The sequence below is a fragment of the Austrofundulus limnaeus genome, unplaced genomic scaffold (genome assembly GCF_001266775.1).
Source record: "Austrofundulus limnaeus strain Quisiro unplaced genomic scaffold, Austrofundulus_limnaeus-1.0 Scaffold1573, whole genome shotgun sequence".
NCBI classification, from domain to species: domain Eukaryota; kingdom Metazoa; phylum Chordata; class Actinopteri; order Cyprinodontiformes; family Rivulidae; genus Austrofundulus; species Austrofundulus limnaeus.
Genome location: NW_013953975.1, coordinates 1 through 12,269, shown reverse-complemented (window position 1 = coordinate 12,269; position 12,269 = coordinate 1). Strand labels below are relative to the sequence as shown.

The 12,269-nt window shown below is 40.8% G+C and overlaps 1 protein-coding gene across 6 annotated transcripts in view; it reads right to left on the bottom strand.

The window, feature by feature from the left end:
* The window catches only part of LOC106535810 (transducin-like enhancer protein 4), a 29,876-nt gene extending 24,045 nt beyond the window's left edge, over positions 1-5,831 (bottom strand). For 2 of the 6 annotated variants that reach the window (XM_014032907.1, XM_014032908.1), the window contains exons 1-3: positions 4,857-5,096; positions 3,232-3,295; positions 3,109-3,153 (exon numbers count right to left, since the gene is read on the bottom strand). In XM_014032907.1, coding sequence (XP_013888361.1) covers positions 3,109-3,153; positions 3,232-3,295; positions 4,857-5,020 — 273 coding nt within the window. In that variant the 5' untranslated portion in view covers positions 5,021-5,096. Of the gene's footprint in view, positions 1-3,108; positions 3,154-3,231; positions 3,296-3,454; positions 3,703-4,856; positions 5,097-5,286 lie in introns of those variants that run through there. The other 4 variants (XM_014032910.1, XM_014032909.1, XM_014032911.1 and 1 more) reach the window with 4 other exon arrangements.
* Between the last annotated feature and the right edge of the window lie 6,438 nt (positions 5,832-12,269).

Here is a 12,269-nt window from a genome sequence, read left to right as displayed (position 1 = left end):
ACCACTACCCCTCTCTTCTATTGCTAAACTGAATGCTGTGATAAAACACACACACACACACACACACAAATACATTACCATCCAGGCATGCTGCTGTGAGAGTCAAAATAATTTGCTTCCAAACCTCTCTCACACACAAACACACACACACACAAACACAACACACACACGCCTAAAGCACGCAACACACAGGCTGCAGGCAGAAATTAGGGATTCACTCTGCCGACATCAGAAATCATTCGGCACCACACAGAGCTACAGGCCACATTTTACCGCTTCTCATTTTGTCTGCCTTGTCCTTACACACACACACACACACACACCAACACAACACAACACACACTCACATAAACACACAAACAAATACAAAAAAAAACCCAGCAGCAGGCAGGCGGGATTTATAAGAGACACCCCATATTTCATCCGACAACTATGATTAGTGTGCCAGTAAAAAAAAAAAAAACTGCATGTGTGTGCAACATTCACACACTTCCACGCAGGAGTAAACACAAACAGGCAGCGCACTCACAAGCGAATGTGAGCGCGCGGAAAAGTGTGCACGGATTCACAAATAGTGCATACAAAACTAAGCAAACATCTAAAGTGTGCCTACAGACTAACACACACATAAAACATGCACGCAGTGTAAATATGTGCAATATGGATGGGCTGTTAAACACACACACACACACAAAGCAAAGCAAAGTAAACAGACTGTATAGTTACAGAAAACACACACACAGCAAGACAAAGGGGAAGCATTTATTATGTCTCCTCTTACTGACACACACACATTCATTTCTGCGAGCATGGATGTGTAGCTGCTTCGCTGTGGTCCATTTATCGTGGCAGCTCGTGTGTGGCTAACACAGACATTTATGCTAATGAGCCTCAAAAAAAAGAAGGAAAAAAAAAGAAAAGGCAGCAGCAATGTAAAGGCTCGTTAAAGGCCAAATCCTTATTGGCCCCAGTCATTTTWCAGCCCATTATCTTGTTCAATTAAACTGATGAAATTCTTATTCACATGTGAAACGGCCATCGGCTCGCAAGGCAACTGGACAGACAGGCACGAGTAGTTTGATCACTCTTATTTTTTGTGTTAACCCTTCAAATATATGAATATAAGTAATATTTATAACTTTCTATTAGTTGTTTTTTTTTGCCACAAATTTTGCTCGTCTTTAACAAAAATTTTGCAGAAATAAAACAATGTTTTATAAATATTACTGTTGTCCTGGAGGGAAATTTAAACCATTAAAATGAACTCATCCTGCAAGATTCTTAGCAGCTTTGGAATGCAAACGTCAAATTTGTTCGAAAACAGAAAGCGTAAACAACGATTTGTGTTTCGCTGCACCGTCTTTTTATATTTTTGGCAGAAATGGTGGAGAAAAAATGTCTCTTCTTTAGAAAAGTAGAAGAAAAATAGCCTCCTCGTTTTTAGTCGCTTTCACAAAATACTTTAAACCAAAGATTCRGGTCATCCCAGAGCAGTTTCTTAATAGATCCAGGCAATAATTGATGGTTGAAACCAACTCACGGTGGTGTCTTTGTGTCACCAAGCGAGGTAGTAGCATAGCGGTAACTGTTGTGAAAATAGTAATCAGGTTTTGTGGCTTCGTGTTGTGATGCAGCAATGACGGTCTGTGCAAGCTGGTGCAGGATTTACCAGCCTAAACAACAACAATWCAGATTCAACTCCAAGGAGAAGCTAATGACAGCAACGTGCATTTAGTTTAAAAAGTAGCAAACTATAAAGAGGACGTTCAGACAGACTAGTCTTTGCGACTATTTCACCAAACTGTTTAGCAAACGTGTCTTTTATCTCCACCTACATTTCCTTCCGGCCCAGGCCTCCCTTGTGTAAGAGATCTGAGATCTCAACATGATTTGACTGTTTAAAATACGGCTAATAATTAAATATTACATTCTAAAAACAAAAATAATATTCAGRGTTATTGACTGACTTTGACTGTTTATGGAGCCAAAAGCTAACAGAGAAACCGTAATATGATTGGATTAACCAACCATCTGGGCGGCCATCTTTGTTACTTTGGTCTTCAGAGCATGACTTGCAAAATTTTTTGTCCAAAAGAGATAATTACCAACGATTAGCTGAGTGATTCTTAGCTCAGTTTGCTGAATGAACTGATGTGACCCTTCAGGCTGAATACAGCTGATTTCAAGGGTTGTATTGGAATATTTCARTCTGTAAAACAAGTTCAATTTATTGGAGTTTGACACAACGCTCCACAAAGTCAGCTGAATACAAAGAAGACAAGAAAGTYAACACAGCTGCAGTAATAATCTTGTTTTGTATTGACCCAGGCTTTAAAGCATGTCACAGCATTTAAAGTCACACACTATCTAATTTGATTTTCAAAAAACACACATTTATTTTCCATAAAGATATTTTACATGGTCTTTTAAAATCACTTAGTTAGTTTCTAAGCCTTTTTCTTCATTTAGAGTGTGAAGATCTATGGTTCTATCTGACACGCCCACATCTCCACCAGGCCGACCCTGAGCCACCTTCAGGACACAACGACCAGTCCCAACACTGAGGTCATACAGCCATCACGTTAGTGAAAGGGAAATAAAATCATGGTTTTCACATTTTTTTTATAAATAAAGCTCTAAAAAAAGTGCATCTCTGAGCTGTTTGAAGTGATCCTTGGTCTTCATGATGCAATAAAAAACCTCTGAGACCTTCACAGAACTTATATAACTATATTTTATCAAACTACACACAGATGGACTCTACAAATGAGATGACTTCATCTGGTTGGATTGAGTGAAAGTTGGCTAAAAACAAATCGCCACACTGTTCACGTTTTTGCTCAGAAAAAAAACTGAAGACCGTGCATCATTTTTAATTTCCCTCACATTTATGCACTACCTGTGTTGGTTTATCACATAAAGACGTTTGGGACTAAAATGTGGTAACGCTCCTAAACTATCCAAACATTTTCAAGGCACTGAACGATCACACGGAAGTGGAACGTTGTATTATTTACTTGTCTTTTTGTTCCCATCAAACAGCTGTTGAAATGCTATGAACAGTTCAACACAGAATTATTTATTCAGAGGACTTAGGAGAGTTCTTACCTGCTTGTGCATCTCGATGTTTAGCCCATATGACATTTCATAGTACTGGAAAAATAAAAAGAGGTTTTAAAAAAAAGGTTGGTGTCGGTTTGTCTGCTTTGCGGAACAGTGGATGAGTCTCACCATCACGTAGTGTCTCTGCATCTCTGTCTTCTCGCTGGCCAGCTTTTCACATTCCAGTTTCAGACTAAAGGAGGTGAGAAAAAAGGAGGTTAAAGTGTTGGCAGCAGCCTTTGCACTCGTCACACACACACGTGTAGAATCAACCAGCAGTATGACAAACTCCTTGCAGCTGGGGAGTCAATGAGTGGTGTAAATCAAATAAAACAAAATAACGGACCCAAACCTGAGAAACCACTTGTGGAGTTCTGAGTCAACGACATCAAACTAGTACAACCTTAATCTAAAGCTTAACGGAGAAAAACAAAAAGGGAAAACGAGTCGTTTGGACCACAACAGCTTCCTCCTGCAGACGTAGGCTCTTACTCAGCAGGTGCGGTTCAGTAATTACTAAATCAATGGACAAACGCACAAACCTCATCAGATATCCCTACAGTACGTTAGAAAGGGAAGACAAAACTGCATCGTCGACAAAAATAAAAAAAGGTAAGTCTATGACTAGAATCCATTTTACACAAAAGGTTAGTTCCTTTAAGGGAAACTCAATTAATGACACAGGAAGCTTTTATAATGAGAAACTCATCAGGTGCAAATTTCAAAGTAAAAGCGTTTGGATAATTARGGGTTGCCTCTTTTATTTTACTGACAAAAACAGCTCTAATTTGAAACTAATTGATCTCAGCCTAAAAAACATTTATTTGCTATTTTTCCTGTTTCTTGGAGCTTTTTTTTTCTCTGTTTTCCTCCAAATCCATCCCTCCCCTCCTGTTAGGACTGAAAGTGTTTGATGTGTGGCTGCAGCATTAAACATGCAGCTCATTATCCTCGCCTCAGCCCCGGGATGGACCAGAGAACCGGACCGCTGGTTCATCTCACCGAGTGATTGGGCCACAATTACAAGGTGGCCAGAAGTTGGGCGATTATTATGCATTGCTGTCGTGCTCGTGCTTCTGCCCTGCGGCGACGTATTTCACACTTCATCACGCCGGGTGAAACAGCATTTCACAGCGCCTGCCTCTGCAGAGAGAGACGTGCACATGAAGGTCAGTGGGGTTTACCTGTGATAGATGGACCTGAGACAAACCAGGTGTCAGGGGCTCTCCGTGGTGCGTTCAGGAGGCTCACTTTCATCCTCTGATGATGAGAACAGCCAAACTAAGGCTGTTGTCACTTTTAAACCCTAACCTGAAGCAAGAAAATGACTTTGGGTCCGATGTTTCCTGTTATTGCATCATGAATCTTTCAAACATTTTGGTCACATTACATGAATCATGTTGGAATCATACATGACTGGTGAAGGAAATTACCAGTTTTCAAACTTTTGCAGCCATCTGAGAACAATGTAGGGATTTGCTTTTGGGTTTAAAACATAAATATCATAATTACTGATTGATCAGTTTAATATTTATTCGATTGGTTTTGTCCTTTAAGGGAATTAGACAAATAATTAGAAAAAAATATGATTTTTATTGAAGTAATTGAGTCCCAATCATATATTTATTTTTAGAAAAACATTTATCTCAATTTAAAAAGTGATTTTTATTCTTCAAAGTCAGCGAAATGATTAATTGCAGCTCCAAGAAAGGCAAAAAAAAAAAAAAAGGTAATTGCTGTTCATCCAAACTCACCTGTGGTACTGAGCCTGCAGGAACTGGAACTCCTCTTTGATCCGTTCGCAGGACTCGGTGACGGTGAACTTGAACGGCTGGCCCGGCTGGTGCGGCACCTCGACCCAAACCACAGAGCGTGCGAAGAGAGCAAGAAGAACCGAGCCACGAAAGGTCAGTGTCATGGCACAACAGGCAGGACTGTAGCCCACAATGGGCCTCTGTGATGGCTTGGTTTTTTCTCTGGTTTCACTCAGTCTCCTCACACATTAACACACACACACACACACACACACACACACACACACACACATCCAGCTGCAGCGGTTTGACAATGAGCGCGATTGTCCGTGCGCCCGCGCGGTGCCACGGATTACGCATCAGGCGCGCTGCTGTTAATCTGCGCTGTCTTTGACACTCGCTGCCTTGTCTGCTGCTGCTCTCTACTTACCGGATGCCGAGCCGGCGGGTACATCTTGCTCAGATCTCGAATCATTGGAAATCTTTAGGAAACTTCATCCACACGAAAAACCAAAATGCGCGATTTGATGTTTGTTTGTTTCTCCGTGCGTAAAAACAAAAGGTCACTCAGCGGCTACGGGCAGGTTTCCCTGACGATTGAAAACATCCTTGGCTAAAACAAAACAAAAAAATAAAATAAAAAAAGAATAAAGTCCGTTCAGAGTGGTGAACATATGTTGTTTCTGTCTTCTTTTAAAATCTCCAGCGTTTTACGCGCAGAAACATCGAAGTTCTCTCTGATCCAACATCTAATTCCTTCTTTTCTCAATTTTCCCACCCTGACAAAAAAAAAACACATCAACTTTTTGTTGCACTTGCTGGTTGAGCTTGTCCACCTGAGCCTCCCCACGCGGTTTCGCTGCCACGCTTTAAATCGGTGCGTCTCCTTCAGCCTCCCATCCTCGCAGCACCTCCGACTGTACCAGCCTGCCGCTGCGACGCCAAATTTAGAAGCAATCAGTCGGCGCGCGCGCGTTTTTTTTTTTTTTTTTTTTTTTTTTACACGATCACAACATTTCCAGGAGCGCGCGCCGTGGCGCCGGGACGTGTAGTTTCGCTCGCCACGGGCGCTAATAAGCCCCGCAGATGTGCGTCAGCAGTGAAGAACTACAACTTCCCGAATCCCCCATCACCCCCTCCCCGAGGCCAACGCTGTGTGGTCTGAAGGAGGAGGCGGCCATTAAAGGCAGCCAATGGCAACCAGACMGTGAACACGCCGCTCCGCATCCTTCCGTCAGTCTGACACCGGCTGTCCAATCACAGCACAGCAGGATGCGAGTCCTGCAGACCCCCACGTGGGGGGGCTCGGTCTGGAACAGGGGGATGCCAGGGATTGATCTGATCTGTTGACTTGTGTGTTTTTATAACAAACCTCGCGCTGTAAGCCACCATATGGCTCTGAGACGCCTCYTGTCCAGTTCCTGTTCTTTTAATTGGCTTCATGTTGAACAGACAGCAGATATGTTCACAGATTACAGATTATAACCCTCAAAAATCCTGTCCTCCCTCAATCAGATCTGTGCTGGTCTCAGTTTTTATTAGCTTTAAGGTGAGTTATAGGCTGCATGACAGTTAGCTCTTTGTTTTTAGGTTTTGTTAAGAAAACTGCTCACGTTAAATGAAGTGAAACTTTTCTCACAGCAGTTTAAAGGTCAGTATAAATCCTGTTTGGCAGATGCACTGCAAATTATGAATTTAACTTTACAACAAATCAAATATAGGGAGACTTTGAGTTTGGACAACTAAAAAGTCATAAACGAGGCAAAAACCAGACTTCTGTGAGTTTTTCTGCAGAAAAAAAGTAGCATTAAGATAACAGAAATCTTGGAAAAGTTAGAAATGATGGTTTTTAAATGTTCAGACACATTTTCTGTAAAACATGTGAACACTTTATTGTCACTGCAGCAACAATTAAACAAACTAACAAATAAAACAAAACAAAAAAGGGCTAAAATCATACTCATAAAATAAGTACCTTTTTTTGGAGGGGATGCTCTTTTTGTTCACATTAAAAAAAAACAAGAGTCCTTGCATCGTTTGTGTCCTACCATTTATTACCACAAACCAACAAATCAACTATTAAATATTTTTCAAATGTTTCATAAAAACTGAAAATACTTTTTTGTTATATTCTGTTATGATGAACTAATTGTTAACAATTACTATAATTCTGTCTTTATTGTCTTAATGATAAACACACACACTTTGAAGCATGTTATAGAAACAGTCTGTTCAATACGTCAAAGGAGCAAGGATCTGAACTTTTCAGCTCGTTTAGCTGTTTTTGCTTTTACCATTCAAGCTACAATCTAATTAAGGCTGCTGAGTAAGGTGAAATGTTACAACTAGGACACTTACAGCTTTCCTCTGTTCGCTCGGAGAATGTGAGTGTGTACAGTCCGTCCACCCGCATTTGTGGCTTTTACTTTATGCTCAGTGTGTGTAGATGAAACACACGGCTGCTGGGTCAGCAGCTGGGAAATGCTGCCGTCAGTCATTTAGAACTAAAGAACTGACAAAAAAAAACTTAATCATCTTTTGCTGCYTTACACTTTGCTTTCTTCTCTGAATTACTTGAAAGTTGTTGAAATATGTCCTCGTGTTTTATACAATTATGAAACGCTGCTTTTCCTGGTGTTTCTTGTACATATCTGCAATACGACACCAGATAAGTCCTTCTGTATGCCTGCCTCTGTCTCCCTTTCTCTGTTTTCTCTGCCTGTCCCTCATACATACACAGGCTTGTACACACACACACACACACACACGGAGACACACACCTGCCTGAGCCATTCAAATACACATCTCTATCTTGCACTCATACAAACTAATATCTCAGGTAAGCACAGGGCCTAAAGTGACCTGCTGTCGTGGTGCATGAATCCACTAAGGCTGTGAAAAGGTAATATTGCGCCCTCCCTCCTTCCCCTTCAAGGGCTGCGGCTTGATGTGGACGAGCAGAGGAGGTGCAGAGGTGAGGGAGGGGGCAGGTGAGGAGGAATAAACAGATTTATTTGCCTGCGCCCCTCTCTGATTATTTTGCCCCTGCCTTTTGTTCCAGACCTTATGAAACCCAAATGTCAAGTGAGGCGAGGGCCTCATATCGAGCCCTGTCAATCACAGCCCTRGGCGCACCTGAAGATCTGATGCTGGATTATTGGCTTCAACACGAGGGCTGCCGGTGCTGCCAGGCGCACAGACGAGTCGGCAGCCAAGTAGGTTTTTTTTCTTCTTTTTTTTCTTTTTTCTTTTTCTAAAGAGGAACTTCATTTGGCAGCTGATGCGCAGGTGATTGCAAGGGAGCGGATTTTCAGGGTAGATGGGAAGCAAGCTGGGCGTGTGTGTATGTGTGTGTGTTTGTGTGTATAAGGGAGGTGCTGCAGAGTGGCTTATCAAGGGAGGAGGGGGGATTAAGAGGAAGGAAGCATGCTTGACATGGGTTGTGGTGGAAAGTAAATGTTGAGMACCTGTGCATCTTGTTCAGAATATTGATGCCAACAGGATGTCGGTACATGTACTTGTATGTATGTGTACATGTATGTGCACCGGAAACACACACATAAATATTTGTTTGACAAACCAAAGACACACAAGAGATTTGCTAAAATACTGCAATAGAAATCACAGAATATTAAGAAATTATCCAAACATCAGACACAATTTAAGTTTAACACAAAACACAAACCTGACTGAACGACCCAAAGGAAATACGACAGGATCTCATATTTATTGCTAATCAGGTTAACAAAAGCACTGAGCATCATGAAAAAGTAAAAAAAGTGGAGATAAAAGCCACTGCTCTGATAGTTTTTGCTTTTAGCTTCCATAGTTTTAGCTTTTAGGTATAGTTTTTGATTAGTATTTGCTTATGTCTGGCTTCTTTTGGCTAATGTTAGACTGGTTTTAACTTTAGCACCTAAGTTTTGCCAGTGTGAAGTTTTAACTGTTTTGCAAATTTTAGATTTTAGCTAGTGTAGTTTTAGCAAAAATCCTGTTCTGCTGGATTATCTTTTAGCTCCTGTTCTAATAAATTTTAGGTTTCAGCAGCTTTGTTAGTGATTTTGGTTTTTAGTTTGTTTTGCTAATCATTGCTCATACCTCCTGTTTTGTTTGTTTCAGTTTTGCACTGTTGTTTTGCTACTTTTGGCTTCTATCAACTGTTTTTGTTCATTCTAGCTTTTGTTTTGCAAAATTTAGCTTGTATTTAGTTTAGCTCGGTTGTGATTTGAGTTACTCTTTTGCCAGTTTTAGCTCATTTTCTGGATTTATCTTTTAGCGCCTTTTCTAATAAATTTAGATTTCAAAACCTGTTTTGCTACATTCAGCTTTTAGCAAAATGTTTTGCTTATTTTGTCTTTCAGKTACTGTTTAGCAAATTTTAGCATTTAGCTAATMTTTAGCTTGGTTTTGCTTTTAGTTACTGTTTTGCCAGTTTTAACTTTGATGTCCTGCTGGATTTATCTTTTAGCTCCTGTTCTAATAAATTAGGTTTATTGTTACTTTTAGCTTTTAGCAACTTTTTTGCTAATTTAGTCTTTTAGCTGTTGTTTTGATTGCTTTTACCTCCTATTTTGTTGATTTTAGCTTTCAAGCTGCTGTTTTGCAAATATTAGATTGTATTTAATTTAGCTCGGTTGTGATTTTAGTTACTCTTTTGCAAGTTTAAGCTTTTACCTCATGTTCTGCTGGATTTATCTTTTAGGTTCTGTTCAAATAAATTTAGGTTTCAATGTTGTTACTTTTATATTTTAGCAACTGTTTTGCTTATTTTGTCTTTTAGCTAAAGTTTTGCACATTTTTACATTTTAAGAGGACATTCAAAATATAACCCCTTTATCATCCCAACATAATCTGGGCAATAAAGTCTAGTATTAATAAAATACCTGTCTGTGTGTTGGTGGGGTTCAGTGTCTAACTAATCTTTCTTCAATGAGCGTTAACCGCTGGTTCATGTTCTTAAATCTCCCGTCTTTACAGCGAGCGACGTCTAAATCCCCCGTGGTTGCCCCTTTAACACGTCATTAATCCCAGGCGACCACCTCRTTGAACGAGGAGCTTGTGTGAAGGGATAACCAGGCCTCCTCAGACACGCAGACGGAGAGGCGGAAGCAACGCAGTGTTGGATTTACTCCACAACCAGCAGGTTAATCCTGCCTTCACACTGAGCGAGCGAAAGGAGTCAGTGTGTGTGTGCACTTGTGTGTGTCTGTGTGTGTGTGTCTTTATTGGAGACAGTTAAAGATCGGCTCCATCTCGGTAACGACTCTGGGGGAACATCAGCATCTGGTGCTCAAAGTCATCCAGTTCCCCCCCGAAACGAACATGGAGGCTGCTGCCATTTCTTTATTAGATTACAAATGGAAAAGATGTGAGAGCTGTGCTGATAAAACAGCATGGAGCAGCCAGATGACAAACAAACTGAGACGCCGACAGCAGAAATAAAAAAAAAGAGACGCACAAAGTTGGATGAAGAACATTTAATTGGCAGGAAAGTGACATCCGGAGTYTCTGAAGGCAAACATCCTGAGGGTCCAAACAATCAAAAGAACTAATCAGACGATGCAATAACCTGAAGTATCCGTTTATCGGCTTGTTTAGCATGTTTATGCTAAGAGGTCCCGTCCACATGGAAACTGCATTTTACAAGGTATTTTTCAAACCCAGGTTTCAGAGTGAGGAAATCCTTAAACACCATTGTGTTGTGGACAACTCAAACAACCATTTGAAAACAGTGATGTCATGTCTGACCTATGACCCCAATATACAACAATAATGACAGATTACATGGTTGCAGTTGTGTTGCTCAAAAAACTTCATTTACTCTGCAACTTTAATGAACAGACCACATTTATGAGCAAAAACTTRACTATTATTACATCAAATAAGGTTTTTGCTCCTCCACGTTGAAAGGAGTTTATTGAGGTGGTTCAGGCATTCGATTAGGATTCCTCCTGGGAATCACAGGAGGTTTTCTGGGTAAATCTCACTGGGAGAATATCACAAGGTAGACCTCTCTAGCCTGGGAAAGTCTTGGGATTCCCCAGCTGGAGTGTCACTGAAGGAGAGGGATGTCACGGTTTCCCTCCTCTGTGACCGGAGGACAGAGACACRGTCAATGTTTTTCCACTTGTTTCAGTTCAAGTCCCATGCTTAAAGAAACACAACACAAGTCAAAGTAATTATTGTCCAGTTTAAAGTATCACATTTGTAAGGCTGCAGGGTAGCTTGTAACGTTTTTTATATTTGTTTATTTTTTTACGTATAAAAAGTCCTCGCTTCTTTCTGCCGCAGGGAAGAGACTCAGACAGGCCTTTGGACTTTTAACATTCTGTCTGCTCTTCAGTCTAAAAGACTAATCAGCCACTCTGCAGGGCTCTGGCTGCTAACCAGGACTAATTCTGCCTCCTGCTGGCTGGTGACACACACTGGGACAGCCATGATTGGCTGTTACACACCAGGGGGTGCACCTCTGATTGTCTGCTTAGCATATTTTCTCCCCTCATTCTGATGGCACATATACGTGCTCTTATCCTCATTGCAAACTGCAAAGCAAAGCGAGCAGGGAAAGTTATAGATGACACACACTCGTGTGCACTATATGTCACACAACGTAAAGGTGAAAATTCAAGCTGAACACACCCCATTCCCTTTCTTTTTTGCTTTTCTGAATTGTTACACTTTTTCCTCTCGTCCCCCCCTCCCTCCTCCTCCACTGCGGCACAGATCAGACAAAATGTCACCTCTACAAACTGCCACGAGCTAATTAGCTGTTAGCCATGTTTGTGTTCTTGACTGATGACAGGATCATTTACTCTGGTCTCCAGCTGGCTCTGTTTGTCGGAGCCATCTCATTAACATGGCAAATTAGTCCCGCTCAGTCAGGGTTCTGCCTCGCCCAATGAAAGAGGACTGGAATGCAAATCAATCTGCAGGGCGGGGAAATGGAAACCACAAAACTGCCATGAAGAGGACAAGATCAGAAATGTGCGTAAACAAAATAATAATCATAACATTAATAAGAAAGTGGGCTGGTTTACTGAGAACAGAGACAAGAAAATATGTTTTAAACTACTTGGAGAGTCACAGAAAAGTGGCTTTTATACAACAAAATCAAGTGGCTGATCCGTTACTTTCAATTTAGGAGTTCAATTCCTCTAAAAGCTCAGCTTTAGTTCAGCTTTCAAATCCTGATCAACAGCAACAACGCATCAAATCAGTGCAACGTCAACCATATTTKAAAAAATTAAATACAAACTTGCAGGACAAAAAAAAGCATCTATTAATAAACAAACAAAACAAGCACCACCTCATTGCGTCGTCATTATGCTAAATGAGCTGTTAATGTATTCCAAATTTATTATTCAGTCATCAGCAGGAAGTTATTGATCATGCTGCTGTCGCAACAAGACAGCT